This window comes from Neofelis nebulosa, chromosome 6 (assembly GCF_028018385.1).
Source record: "Neofelis nebulosa isolate mNeoNeb1 chromosome 6, mNeoNeb1.pri, whole genome shotgun sequence".
Taxonomy (NCBI): domain Eukaryota; kingdom Metazoa; phylum Chordata; class Mammalia; order Carnivora; family Felidae; genus Neofelis; species Neofelis nebulosa.
Window position 1 is genome coordinate 24,772,608 of NC_080787.1, and position 15,610 is coordinate 24,788,217.

Below are 15,610 nucleotides of genomic sequence, written 5' to 3' on the forward strand. Positions count from 1 at the left end.
AATCCTGCCGGAAGTCCCGCCCTTCCCCCGGCCGCGCCCCTGGGGCGTGGGGCGTGGCGCAGGGCGTGGGAGCCCGCCTGGCGTCGTCTCGGCTCGCTACGACGGGCGTCACACAGAGCCGTTCCAGCGCGCCCGTGTGCCAACTCCGAGTTTTTCAAAGCCTTCAGTGGAAGAGGTCGTGAGGCGTTTTTCTTCCTCCCGCGAAACCCTGTGCGGAAGGTGGAAGCGCTAAATCCTTACAGCGGATCCAAGAAGCTATGGACCCTGAAAGTGAGCACACTTTTTAGACTTGAAAAGTTTGGTGCATTGTTTTGAGGGAAAATGAGAGGAGTGATTTTTAAAATGTTTGTCATACAACTGAGAGAATTTTACAACTAGAATGTTGGTGGTAACTCCAAATGACGACCCTTTTAGCGCCCATCTTAAAACAGCTTTATAATGTTCCTGGAATATCTACCCAAACATCTGAATAAATACTTTAAAAATGTTGGCAAAGACCTGGTAAGGACAGGATGAAAGATGGAAAAAGTAAACCTAACTTTAAAGTAAGTTGACAGATTGCGCCATGTGAACAAATTTATAAAAGTGTAAATGGAAGTTCTAGGTTCACCAAGAAAGAAATTGAAGAAATAAGGGCCTTGAGTTTTTTTGCGTTTGGAAAACGAAGATTTTTCAGATTCCTTTCACCACAGCCTAGGCAGCATTTATGTGTTCGGAAGGTGGAAAAGGTGAGCATAAAGCTAATTAGGCCTTTCACTAAGCCCGACTAGCCTGCTTGTCTTACTGGCTTTTTATACTTCAGACGATGGCGTGGCTTTGGGAAAACAAATCAAGCCTCAATAAATTGTTCATTAATTCGATAATTCAATAAAATAATCCGGGCAAATAGGTAGCAACTGTAAATTGAGAAGTTTTAATAGAAATAAAATCTTTGGACTGCAGGATTCATTCGATCAGTATTTACTCTGTGAACAACATTGCTGTTTGCTGCGGTGATTACTGGAAAATCATGAATGGACTCTTCTGGAGGCATTTATAATCTGTAAATACTAACACCCTTGAAAGGGTGGTAAAAGCTAAAATGGTAAAACAAATAGGTGCTGAATTGTAGAAATTTCCCATGTTGCAGGAATTTTTTAGGTAGATGAATGGGTATATAGGAAGGCTTTAGGAGAGAGAAGCATTTGCCAGGTCAGACTGAAATAGTAAGGAGTAGGATCTGACTAGAGCAGGCGAGTATTGGATAGGTAATGTGGGTCCAGGCTATGGGAGTCCTAGAAAGTCCAGCAGAAGAACTTGGACTCCAGGTGATTGGACATCCTGTCCACTACCATCCCCGACCTGAGGAAGTCATGAGAGTATGGGCCTGTGTGATGGCGCGAGTATAGAAAGAAAGCATGGGTTACGAAAAACATTTTTAAAAGAGAAATGGACGGGACTTGGTAATTGGATGGCTCATAATGATGAGCTAGAAGGATACAAGGCATCTCCAAGTTTTCAAACCCAGTGGCCTGAGAGAATGGGTGTGGCATAGGAAAGTGGGGGAAACGGATTTACATTGTTGGATTTGACTTGATAATGAGATAATAGAAAGTACCAAGTAAATAGAAAAACAGTATTTTGTGGAACCTAATAGTTCTCTGATAATATTTTGTAAACATCTTTTGATTAAGTAACTGAGAGGTCCCTTCACTTTCTGAGTCCCAAGTCTTCTAGGGAATTATTGGATAGTAGCCACACATATCGACTTGTTTTTGTCCAAATCAGTATTTGCACTATACAAAGTGACCATGGTATACTCAGACTAAAAAAATTTTTTTTCTAATAACTTGGCCAATGACATTTTAAAATTTAGGACACTGAACTTTGCTGCTTTCTTAATGTGAGAAGGCATGGGGGACAAAGCTCTCTGTTCACATATACTAATAAACATTAAAATTATGTGTTTTTTTTAAAAGAAGACTTTCATCATTCACCAGTTAGGAACAAGGATTATCAAAAAGTTTGGTCATCACCTTCAGATCCTGTGCATTTTGAAGTGGATGCTTCTCATGAAAAATTAGAAAGCAACTTGGAAGCGGATGCCAGGAATGTCAGCAGTCTTTGTCAAGACTTAACTCGCTCAGATTCTCCCTTCTATATGGACACCAGCAGTACCAATTCAGACTTGCCTCAGGTGTGCATTACTTGTAAGTTCTAGGAGGTATAGATGTATTCGGCTTTCACGTTGTCTTCCTCTGAAAATGTCCTCAAAAATACGAAAAACAGTAAAAGAATCTCCAGTGGAGGCTCAAAGGAGGGGAATACATGGTCTAGTTTTCCCAAAGGTAGAACGTTACAAATAGAGCATTAAACCTGATCCTTTCTAGCCTCCACACAAAGTCCTAAGCATGCAGCCAGGGGGACATGGCCACAACAACTCGGTTACAGAGGCAGGAAAAGAGCCCAACGGGCCAGACATCTGGTCTTGAGCATGTTCTAATATGTCAGCATGCAGATGATTCAGATGTCATTCATCATGGTATTGACAGAGCCCTGCATGTAAATGACTTTATCTTAATGACAATTACAAGTGTCCTTTCTCATAAACTAAAAAAAAATTATACTGTCCCAAATTGTGATGAATGTTTGACAATTACTAGGAGTGTAGGGAAATAATAGGAGTGAATTAGTTTGTGCCATATGTAATTGCCTTTTTATAGTTTGAAAATGGACAAATATTGACAATTTCATGTGGGCTAACCCATAAATTGGCATAAACTATCTAAAGGGCTATTTAATGGGGTGCCTGGGTGGCTCAGTTGGTTAAGCGTCTGACTTTTGATTTCAGCTCAGGTCATGATCTCCTGGTTTGTGGGATCGCAGAGACTGCTTGGGATTCTCTCTCTCCCTCTCTCTGTGCCCCTTCCCTGCAGACATGTGCATGCACAGGCGCTCTCTGTCTCTGTCTCTCTCTCTCTCTCTCTAAATAAAAACAAAACAAACTGAAGAAACACATCTTTAAAAAAAATAAAGGGCTATTTAGTGAGACGAAATTGCATTTTATTTTTAATTCTATCTCAAGGAAGTATGCAGATGAGCTATATGCAGGATTACCTATAATAAATAAACATCAGGGGTGCCTGATTGGTTCAGTTTGAAGAGCATGTGACTCTTGATCTCTGAGTTGTAAGTTCAAGCACCACACTGGGTGTAGAGATTATAAATAAACAAGTAAACTTTCATGAAAGGCATTATTTAAACACTAGAAGCAACCAAATTTTTACCAATAGGAACCTAGTTAGATGTTTGCACAGATGTACAATAGATATGTAAACCTTAAATATGATAATACAGATACACAGTTGACCCCTGAACAATGCAGCACTTAGGAGTACTGACTCCCCTCATAGTTGAAAAGCTTCATATGACTTGTGACTCCCCCAAAAGTTAACTAATTGCCTACTACGACTAGAAGCCTTACCAATAACAAACAGTCAATTAACACATATTTTGTCTATTATCTTTATTATATACTGGAAAGAAATGTGATTTAGAAAATCATTAGGAGAATAAAATACATTTATAGTACTATACTGTATTTATAAGAAAATCTGTGTAAGTGGACCCGGGAAGTTCAAACCCATGTTGTTGAGGGGTCAACTGTATATTTGGTGACATAGAAAAATGATCACATTGCTTCTCACTGGGTAGTGGGCTTTTGAGTGTTTTTTACTTTCTCTCTTTTTTAAAATGTTCAAGATTATTTTCATAATGATAACTTTTATCATATTTTTGTTTATTTTTTTAAGTTTATTTACTTTGAGAATGCATGTGTGTGCATGTGCATGCAAGTGGGGGGAGGGGCAGAGAGAAAGAGGGGGAGAGAGAGAGAGAATCCGTAGCAGGCTCAGCACTGATGCAGGCTCCAACTCACAAACTGCCAGATCATGACCTAAGCCAAAGTTAGAGGCTTAACCAACTGAACCACCCAGGTGGCCCCTTTCATATTTTCATTTTAAAAGAAAATTTAATCATAGTATTACAGTGTTAGTCAAAGTCTAACATATTATATATATCAAATTGTAAAGAATGAATCTCCTAAATTATGTAAGAGGTTCTCTGTGTTGGAACTCACGGAGTATTTTATTCTTTATAAAGAATTTATAAACCAAAGGAACAACAAGCATATTTAGACAGTATTATCATAGAAGGCTAGAGTTAGAGGTAATCTCTGAAATTCAACGAGTAGTGGAGTTCCAAGAAGTTTATGTAAATATAACATCAATACATGTGAATAGTACTATTTTTTTTAAAGGATATTCTTCTTGGGGCGCCAGGTGGCTTCTTGGGGCGCCTGGGTTGAGCGTCCGACTTCAGCTCAGGTCACAATCTCACAGTCTGTGAATTCAAGCCCTGCGTTGGGCTCTGTGTTGACAGCTCGGAGCCTGGAGCCTGCTTCGGATTCTGTGTCTCCCTCTCTCTCTGCCCCTTCCCCACTCATGCTCTGTCTCTCTCTGTCTCAAAAATAAGTAAAAACATTTAAAAAAGAAAAATAAATAAATAAATAAAGGATATTCTTCTTGATATGTTTAAAATCTAGCAGGAATGGTCTAAATTAGCAAAAAGTCTAAAAAATAAATTTTTATAAAATATAACTCAGTTTTTATCATACTTAGGTACCTTCAATAAGTGGAACAATGTTATAAAAAGCATGATTGAATAGAAGCTTGTAACCAGCTGACTTTAGTAGGAGATACAAATTCTTTAGAGCATCATTTGTCTTACATGCCTGGTACACTGTTCATAATGAAACCAATGTTTTCCTCAAACATTTAAAATATTACTTAACAAAACCTTTCCCTTAGGTAACATTGAGATAACTTTGAGAATAAGTCTTACATGAATTTTTATAGATTTTTATCTATTGGAAATCAGATTTCACCTCATTACTGGAACCCACCCTGTATCTTCACTGTTAAAAGACTTGAATGACAACTACCCTAATAGATCTTTAGACCAGATTTAACAGACTCCAAAGGATTATCAGAGATTTATACATTATTATATACTCACGTTTGTAGTACCACGATTTGACTTACAAAAAAACCTAAAATATTAAAATAGCAAGATACTTGCTTAATGTCATTTAATATTGTGACTCCCTTAGCATGGTTTTACTTTTTAGTAAAGGAGCTCAGATACACAGTAGGGAAGGATACTGGAAAGTACATTCTACCCATGCAACAAAAAATACTAAGAGAAAAGTTACATAGCAATGTACATACACATTTAGAAGAGGCTTCTGATGTTTGTTTAAAGTATTAACACTAATGCCTTTTTTATTATTAATACAGAATGAAATAAAGAATGTAAAAAGGGAAGATGAGTCTAAACTCACACTTGCTGAAGAAATTTATAGCACCCTAGATGACTGGTTAGGTGGTGAGTATCTCTTTGTTGGCAATACACAGAGAAACAAGATTTGTGTGTGTGCGTGTCCTGTGATAACAGCAATAATAATAATAGCCATGTGCTAATATACACTTTATATGCATGATCACACTCCACAAACAATCCTATGAAATAGGTTTTTTTTTCTTTTTGAATAAAGGTTGTTTTTATCTACCCAGATGAGAAGCATGAGGCCCAGAGAGTAACATGAGAAGTACAAACCATTAGCAACACATTTGACTATCTTAAAATAAAAAATAATTTCTATATGACCAAATTATAACCAACAAAATTAAAAAAAAAAAAAAATAAGACACAGACTAAAAACACATGCAATGTATACATTGACGAGATTAGTATCCAAAATAAAGAACTCCGATAAGAAAAAGACCCCTAGAGCTTGATAGACAAACAGGCCAAGTGTACGTATTAGCTTGCTGGAGCTGCCTTAACAAAACTCCACAGATCGGGTGACTTCAACTACGGAAATTTATTTTCTCACAGTTCTGGAGTCTGGAAGTCCAAGATCAAGGTGTCAGAAGAGTTGGTTTATCCTGAGGCCTCCCAGATGTCCTTTCTTCCTTATAAGAACACCAGTCATATTGTATTAGGGCCCCACTTTTATGACCTCATTTAACCTTAATTACCTCTTTATAGGTCCTATCTCCAAATACAGTCACACTGTAAGATGCTGGGGGTTAAGCCTTCAGCATGTGATTTTTGGGGAGATTCAGTTGAGGCCATAACAGTATCTAACAGGCAGATCACAGAAAAGGAAACCTGCAAGACTATTCAAAAGACCACAAAATACCAATTAATGCATACCAGTTTAATATGCGTTGGAGGGACATAGTAGAGCAAATAAACTTCTCTGCTCTTGTTGGAAGTATAAATTGGTACAGCTACTTTGGAGGGTAATTTTGCAATGTCTAGTGAAGTTGAAGGTAACATTTTCTATAATCCAGTGATTCTACTTTGAGGTATGTATATCCAGAACCTAGACAAAAATTCTTAGTGTACAAGGAAACATGTATAAGGATGTTTACTGAAGGTTGTTTTTAACAGCAAAATTAGAAACATATCTAACAAAAAGGGATTAAAGTGTAATCCTTCAGTAAAATGAACCAAATCACAGATATTTACATGGCTAAGTCTGAAAAGCAAAATTTTAAGTGAAATAAAGACTTTCGTATGGATATAAATATATATATATGTTTTATGTATAATGTGTATGTTACAAATGTAATTTGAGTCTATTTACATACAATTTTAAAGCATGGAAAATAGTACTGTACTGTATATCACCCAGGGTGCTGCATGACATTTTGAAATATTTATGAAGCTGTGACACTGGACATCTGTTGGACTCCACAAACTACCAGCTTGAGATAGTTTACTACTTCAGTGTAAAACCATACTATAACCCTTTCTATAAAGTATTATTTGCAAAGCTGGGTCTTTGAAGGTTGCTGTGATAAAAAGCAAGTATTGTACAAAAATCAATGTAGAATAGAAAGTGATGGTTGGCATTGTCCTATCTGATTCCAATTTGAGATATGTGATACCCAGTAGTGCATCCAAGTAGTAAGTTGGAATTGTATGAGAATAAAATAAAGCATTATATTTTTCTTTCAGTTTGTGTGTAATTTTCAAACATCTAAGTTGTTGAGACAAATACTGAAGTTGAGCTTCACTACTTAATAAATGGAACTGTTAGGTATTTCTTTCCAATTCTTGGAAGTTGATATATATTATTTAAGGTACATAATTGAGTAATGAAAGCAGAAAAATATGGGTGGAAAGAATAAATACATATCAGCTTTCGTAGTTACCTCGCAAGAGGGGGAAAGGAGGGAATTTAGATAGAAGGAGGCATCATTAATTAGTTTTGTAACGTTTTATTGCCTATTTGCTTCTGATTTTTATCTTTTTAATTTTTAAAATGTTTACTTATTTTGAGGGAAGGGGAGAAAGAGTGAGGGAATGCTGAACACGAGTGGGGGAGGGGCAGAGAGAGAGAGGGAGAGAAAGAATCCCAAGCAGGCTCCACAATGTCAGCCCAGAGCTCAACTTGGGGCTCAAGCCCTAAGATAATGACCTGAGCCCAAACTAAGAGCTGGACGTTTAACCAACTGAACCACCCAGGCATCTCTACTTCTGATTTTTAAAAATTTCTTGGGGCACCTGGGTGGCTCAGTCGGTTAAGCATCCGACTTCAGCTCAGGTCATGATCTCGCAGTTTGAGAGTTCAAGCCCTTCATTGGGCTCTGTGCTGACAGCTCGGAGTCTGGAGCCTGCTTCGGATTCTGTGTCTCCTCCTCTGTCTTCCCTACTCATGCTCTGTCTCCCTCTGTCTCTCAATAATAAATAAACGTTAAAAAAATTTTTTTAAATGTCTTAAGTCTGGATAACTTGTCATGTTGACAAACACAACATTTAGAAATCGTGGTCTAGAATCCCAGGTGCACTGCCTACCCAACCTGTGACATTAGGCAAGTAAGTGACTTAACATCTCTTATGTCTCAGTTTCGTTATCTGTAAAACAGGGATAATAACAGTGCGTGGCTCAGGGGATTGCTGTGAGATTAACCAAGTTTATGTGTGTTTGTAATTATACTGTTCATTGTGCTTTTGTATTCTTTGGACACATAATCAAAACATTTTAAAATTACAGTACAACAAAAGAATTTTGAAGATATCTTGGAATTTGTTGTAATGGCATTTGACCAGAATGATGTACAAACTTTTTTGGTAGCAGTCATTTGAGAACTTCTGGTTTCCATGTAAAAAGTAGTTTATTTTGTTTGCTAGCACAAAGCCATGCTGAAATACACTCAATAAAAAAATGTTGACATAAATATAATTTTAAAAAGACTCCCAACAGTTTATTTCATAAATGTAAATATAACTGTTAGCATATAAATGTATGGACAGCTAATTCTTATTTCCATCTTTCTCTTTCTAATGAGATTTCAACATTGGAAATGACTCACAGAATGTACTACCTCAACTAGTTGACCCCAGCATTTCTTCCTTCAGACAATTTGAACCCATTTGCAAATTTCATCACACAGAAGCATTTAGTAATGAAATGATAACATTTCAAAATCTGAAAGAAGGCTTACCTTATACAGTACAACCTGAAATGCAAAATCATGTGTATTATTGTGCAAAAGGCACTAATATAAAGGAAGATTCATTTAAGGAAGAAAATTCACTGGGAACTAGCACTTCTACAAATGAAGAGCAATTTGCTCATAAATGTGTCATACAACCTTCTAGAAGTCCACCTGTAGTCCACAGCAGTGGAGAGACAGTGAAATTCATGGAAATGTCACTGGCTAAAAGTGCTGCCACAGAATCTGCCCTCAAACCTAGTCAACCTCAGAGCTTCTGGTATGAGGAAAATGTACCCAGTGATGTTGACAAACCATTTTACAAAGAGAACGGCTTTAACCAGCTTGATCTGAAAGCTAATTATGCAACAGAGAAGGTAAATTTTGGGGTGGTCAATATAGCTTGTGGAGTATTAAAATATGTGCTTTCAAAAAAAACCCCCAAAACTATGTATATAATTTTAGACTTTTCCAAGTACCACTAAATAGTCTAATAATCAGCAAGAGGGACATTGCTTCTCTGGGGAAAATACCTTCTGAGATCTTAATCAATTTAAAACAGATTTTTCTTTTTTTTTTTTTTTAATTTTTTTTTTCAACGTTTTTAATTTATTTTTGGGACAGAGAGAGACAGAGCATGAACGGGGGAGGGGCAGAGAGAGAGGGAGACACAGAATCGGAAACAGGCTCCAGGCTCCGAGCCGTCAGCCCAGAGCCTGATGCGGGGCTCGAACTCACGGACCGCGAGATCGTGACCTGGCTGAAGTCGGACGCTTAACCGACTGCGCCACCCAGGCGCCCCTAGAAACAGATTTTTCTGTTAAAATCATGTCCATACATGGAGATTAGCCCTACTGAATGGTCATGTCTTTGAGGACCAAGGCTCTGTCTTACTTATCCTTTTATGTGTCTTAGCATCTACATGGTGCCTTGGCTTTTATATTTGTGAATCAAATTGGCTGGAACTCAAGAGTTTACAGTAAGGAAAAGGTTGAGAAGAGGAAGAAGGATGGAGGTATTAAGTTATTTGACAGGAAAATCTTAAAATTTTTCTATCATGAGGGATTTCAGTTAACAAGTATAAAATGTTAGTTTTTCTACCAAAGTGAAAATACTAATTTGTCTTTTGACTTATTGATTCTGGGCATACATGTAGTATCCTAAGAACACTGAAGATGCCACTAGTATAAATTCTATGTGCTCTCTGAAAATTTTTTAAAAGTAATAGTTTTAAGACTTGGTATGGGCAAATATAATCCAAGAATAGTAAAAATAATACCTTTTTATTTTAAGTCTGATGAGAAAAGCTATGACTATTTTTCATTTCCAAGTATGAGCAGTTTTTTTGTTCATTTATTTGGAAGCACTATTTAAAAGAGAACTTTATTTCCCTGTATTGATTCTGGAAAATGGCATTTAAAAAATCTGCTTAATTAGCATTTCTCAAGATTGCTCCTTCCTATTTCCACTGCATTTAGTCATTTATTCAGTCAATAAATACTTTCTGGAACCTATTCTGTGCTAGGCTCTATGCTATGTGTTGATTATATAATGGTTTTAAAGAATGTGGTTTTTGTCCTCATGAAAGTAACACCTTAGTAGAGGAGACTCACATTAAAGAATCACACAAATAAATGTAAACTTTCAACTATGATAAGGCTCTGAGTGGTTACATATGAAGTGTATGTAAAGTGTAGATAACGTGCTATAGTATTACATATAAACTGTAAGCTGCAAGGATGGTAAGAGCTGTGAATAAAATGACAGGAGTCTTACTGTCCTAGTCAGTGAGTTTGGGGGAGGCTTCTGGAAGTAGTGGTCATTGAGCTGAGCTCTGAAGGATAAGTTATGAGTTAAGGAACTGTGGGTGGGAGAGCATTCCATGCAGAAGTAACATGTGGAAAACCCTGTGGCTTCAGGGAACATGGCACCCACTAGGACCTGACAGAAGCCTGGATTGAAGGAGGCATGTAGTAGATGAGGACGAAAGGTAGCCTTAGGCAGCAAGACCAGATAGTAGAACCTGTAGGCCTCTGTAGGGATAGTTGTTTTTATCCCAGAATGATAGTAAACCATTAAAAGAGAGGTCCAGTGACACCTGAGTGGCTCAGTCAGTTAAGCTTCCGACTTCAGCTCAGGTCATTATCTGGCAGGTTCATGACTTCGAACCCTGCATAGGGCTCAGTGCTGACAGCTCAGAACCTAGAGCCTGCTTCAAATTCTGTTGTCTCCCTCTCTCTCTGCCCCTCCCGGGCTCGCTCGCTCTCTCTCTCTCTCTCTCTCAAAAATGAATAAACATTAAAAAAAAAAATACAGGGGTCCAATATCTCTAAGTTCTAGGAAGTTATACAGCCCACCCTTGCAAATATCTTTTGCAGGATTTTTAATGTCATATTCATTTCAGTATTTTCTTACTACAACTTACTGTCCTTTGAAAAAGCCCCTAAAACCTGTGTTGTGGGCAGAAAGTCAATGGCAAAACATGTTCGTCTGACATTCTTACATTCACAGGAGTCATAGCAATGAGATAATGGTTTAGCAGGCAATAAAAGTAGTTTTCATTCAGGGGAGCCTGGGTGGCTTAGTCGGTTAAGCACCCAGCTCTTGATTTCAGCTCAGGTCATGATCTCACGGTTGTGGGATCGAGCCCTGCATTGAGCTCTGCACTGAGCCTCATGCCTGCTTAGGATTTTCTCTTTCCCTCTCTGCTCCCCCTCCCCCATGTGTCTGTTCCCTCTCTCAAAAATAAATAACAGCATTTTTTATTTTTTATTTTTTAATGTTTATTTTTGAGAGAGACAAAGTGTGAGTAGGCAAGGAGCAGACAAAGAAAGGGAGATACAGAATCCAAAGCAGACTCTAGGCTCTGAACTGTCATCACAGAGCCCAATGTGGGGCTTGAACTCACAAACTGTGAGATCATGACCTGAACTGAAGCCAGACATTTAACCGACTGAGCCACCCAGGCACCCCAAATAAATAAATAAACATTAAAAGCAAGGTAGTCTTCATTCAGAAGAGGCCTCACAGACTGTAGGGTAATTGATAAATTTGTTTTAATTCATTTGAAGTCAAAGAAAGTACATGTGTTCAGAAAATTTCGCACCATAGAAAGTGGTCAGAGTATCAAAGCTGAGTTTTTCTTTTGTAGAAGTAAATATGATACCTATCATATACCTACTCTTTGTGCTCTGCTATCGGTGCTATATATATACTTAGCAGTTAATACCTAAGTATGTTTGTTAAATAGGTATTATTGGAAGTGGATATTATCATTGTTAGAGCTGAGAAAACCAAACTAGGGACCTAGGACTTAAGGCCAGCTCTGATTTCAAAACTTATGATCTTTATACTCTTTTTCACTTATTTTATTTACTATAAGATTTCAGTGTCTTCGAAAGGAATCCAGAGTTTCGGGGATATTCCTGAGATGCCAGTCAGTCACCAAAAGGAAGTCACAGTGGAGGACATGGACAGACCAGGGACTGTCTCATATTGGTCTCCTGCAGTCATTTCTTGGAGTAGTGGAGCATCTCAGGAGGACAGCAAGGCACCTGACATGGAGCAGAGTTTGGAGAGCTTACAACCTCTGGAAGAGGACATGGCTTTAAATGAAGTCTTACGGAAATTAAAACATACTAACAAAAGGCAGCAAACTCTGATCCAAGACCTGCAGTGTAGTAACAAGTATTTAGAGAAGAAGGTCGAAGAGCTCCAGAGGCAGACTACCAAGCAGCAGGTGTTCGTTGACATAAATAAGCTAAAGGAAAAGGTGGAAGAACTAATTGAAGACAAATACAGAGTGATGCTAGAGAAGAATGATACAGAGAAGACACTGCAGAACTTGCAGGAGGTTTTGGCTAACACCCAAAAACATCTCCAGGAATCTAGGAATGAAAAGGAAACCTTACAGCTCGAGCTTAAGAAGGTCAAGGGCAATTATGTTCACCTACAGGAAAGGTACATGACTGAAATGCAACAGAAAGATAAAACTGTAAGTCAGTGCATGGAGATGAACAGAACCTTAAGTGAGAAAGAGGAAGAGGTAGAGAGGCTGAAGCAGCTCAAGGGAGAATTGAAAAAGGCCACCACTTCTGCTTTGGACTTGTTGAAAAGGGAAAAGAAGACCCGAGAGCACGAGTTCCTGTCTTTACGGGAGGAATTTCAGAAACATGAAAAGAAGAACCTTGAAGAACGACAGAAACTGAAATCAAGACTGGAGGAACTGCTCACTCAAGTTAATAATTTACAGTTCATATCTGAGAACGAGAAGGGGAAGAATGCCAAACTGAAGCAGCAGGTCAGCTCAGTAAAACAAGAAAATGTGAGGCTACAGCAGCAGATTGCAGGGAGCAAGGAGCAAAATTATGCCCCTCGGTTTGAGACGGCTCATTTAAAGGAGGACTCTGGGGAGGCAGTGGAGGCAGTTATCACAAAGGTATGGTCACAAATTCAGAATCTCTAACGCAGAATTTCAGGAGTTTCTAACAGTTTGCTCATGCATATTTAGATGCAGCACTTTGTCAGCAGAAAGAATTATTAACAACGACGAAAAAAGGGAGAGTGGAAAAGGTACCACAGATTTGGAGAAGCTTCTCCGGTTCTTGGGTACTCACATTAAAGACAGCTACTTCTTGGATACTCACCTAAAGAGGCTATTTCTGGCCTCTTGTGACTATTTTGGTAGAGATGAAAATTAACATGGGAATTTTCTGGGTACCTATGACCAATCATCTGAAGTATCCTTTGAGAAAGGGTTTTCTACGTGGGGATCTCTATGTTTTCATGTCACTCTGCCTATTCAATGATAAAACTAAATAACGCAATTACGTATTTGGTTTACAAAGTAAAACAAAACTATATTATATCACATATTAATTTTATGAAAGTATACACTTTTTGATTGAGGTGTAATTGACCCATAACATCAGTTTCCAGTTTACAACATAATTCGTTATTTGTACGTGTTGCAAAGAGATCACCACAATAAATCTAGTTAACATCTGTTAAAAATAACATGAAAGCCTCATAACAGTACATTTGGAGAGGCTGTAATTTTGTATTCTATGCAGTTCAAATGACTTGGTAGACAAGAACCTGGAAGCATGTCCTGGAAGTGATCATTTTCATAAACCAGAGCACATCTATTTCAGTTTTGAAGGCTTGTCTTGAGATGTTTATAGTATAGGGGCACCTGCATGGCTTAGTTGGTTAAACATCCAATTCTTGATTTTGGCTCAGGTAGGATCTCACGGTTGGCAAGATAAAGCCCCAAGTTGGGCTCTACACTGACAGCACGGAACCTGCTTGGGATTTTCTCTCTCTCTGCCCCTCCCATGTGCATTCTCTCTCTCTCAAAATTAATAAACTTAAAAATATTACTTATAGTACAGCCTTATTAATTCTGACTATTTAGAAAGAAGGCTAATCTGGGGGCACCTGGGTGGTTCAGTTGGTTAAGCGTCTGACTTCAGCTCAGGTCATGATCTCACAGTTCGTGAGTTTGCATCGGGTTCTGCGCTGACTGCTTGGAGCCTGGAGCCTGCTTTGGATTCTCTGTCTCCCTCTGCCCCTCCCCTGCTTCTGTTCTCTCTCTGTCAAAAATAAACATTAAAAACTTTTTTAGAAGAAGGCTAATTTTTTTAATGATTCTTAGGAAAATATTGTCTTATACTTAAAAAATTCTCTCTGTGATCTTTTCTCCAGAAAGAAGTTAGGATTTTCTATGCCAGTGGTTCTCAAGCTTTAGCATTCATCAGCATTAAGTGTGAAAATGCAGATTGCTGGGGCCCACCTCAGCATTTCTGATTCAGTAGGTGTGCAGGCAGGAGGGTGGTGCTGAGAATGTGCATTTCTAAGAAGATCCCAAGTCTCACCCATGCTGCTGGTCCCAGGGTCACACTTTGAAAACCACTAACCTAAGCAGAGATGACCTTAAGTTTAGCTGCTAACCAAATCATGACAAATTTTGAATTGGTAAACTCTGAATAAGGTAGTACAACTGTACAGAGGTTTATCACAGTACATATTTTTTTTCTTGAATTTTCTTTAAAAAAAAAAAAAGTAGTGGTGTCTGGGTGGCTCATTCGGTTAAGGGTCTGACTTTGGCTCAGGTCATGATCTTGCAGTTTGTGAGTTCCAGCCCCACATTGAGCTCGCTGCTATCAGCCTGTTAGCCCAGAGATCGTCTGCCCCTCCTCTGCTCATGCTCTCCCCCAAATAAATATTTTTATTAAAAAAGGAAAGTTCTTTGTTTTATCTTGACTAATCAATTTCTTTAATATCCCTAAGTCATCCTTACTCTGCTTTTAGTTTTGCTTTTCATGAACTCTAGGTCTGTTTTCTCAAAAGTGTGGTCTGGGAATGTCCATGAGATCAAAAGTATTTTCATAGTAATAGGAAGATGTTATGCCCTTGCCAGTCTCATTTTTTTCACAAGTGCTCCCAGTGGCATTTTCTAGAAACTGTTGATCATTGCTTTTATGGCTGCTCCATGTGTGAAGCAGATGTAAGAATCATGCTGTCTTCTATGAAGTCAGCATTATAGATACTTACAAAAATGTAAAAGATGCCACTCTTTCCACTAATTTTTTCCTTTGGAAAATGTGGTAATTTCATATTAAAATTGTTATTTATGTTGACACAAAGGATTTATTGTTATTTGAATAGATTAGTAAAAATTTTTATTTTATTTTTTTAATGTTTATTTTTGAGAAGGAGAGAGAGAGAGAGAGAGAGAGAGAGAGAGAGAGAGAGAACATGCACACAGAGAGTGGGGAAGGGGCAGAGAGGGGAGACACAGAATCCAAAGCAGGCTCCGGGCTCTGAGCTGTCAGCCTAGAGCCTGACCTGGGGCTCAAACTCATGAACTGTGAGATCATGACTTGAGCCAAAGTCGGATGCTCAACCAACTGAACCACCCAGGTGACCCAGTAAACATAATTTTTAAATGTTCTTAGTCATAATTTCTTTTTTTTTAAAGTTTATTATTTTAAGAGAAAGCATGTGCATACACACGCACCAGTGGGGGAGAGGCAGAGAGAGACAGGAGAGGGAAAGAA

General features: G+C 38.3%; 1 protein-coding gene across 15 annotated transcripts in view; it reads left to right on the forward strand.

The window, feature by feature from the left end:
- Nucleotides 1-108: 108 nt before the first annotated feature.
- The window catches only part of CAGE1 (cancer antigen 1), a 55,788-nt gene continuing 40,286 nt past the window's right edge, over nucleotides 109-15,610 (forward strand). For 9 of the 15 annotated variants that reach the window (XM_058733076.1, XM_058733080.1, XM_058733081.1 and 6 more), the window contains exons 1-5: nucleotides 109-270; nucleotides 1,959-2,176; nucleotides 5,337-5,424; nucleotides 8,403-8,926; nucleotides 11,932-12,987. In XM_058733076.1, coding sequence (XP_058589059.1) covers nucleotides 258-270; nucleotides 1,959-2,176; nucleotides 5,337-5,424; nucleotides 8,403-8,926; nucleotides 11,932-12,987 — 1,899 coding nt within the window. In that variant the 5' untranslated portion in view covers nucleotides 109-257. The other 6 variants (XM_058733077.1, XM_058733078.1, XM_058733079.1 and 3 more) reach the window with 6 other exon arrangements.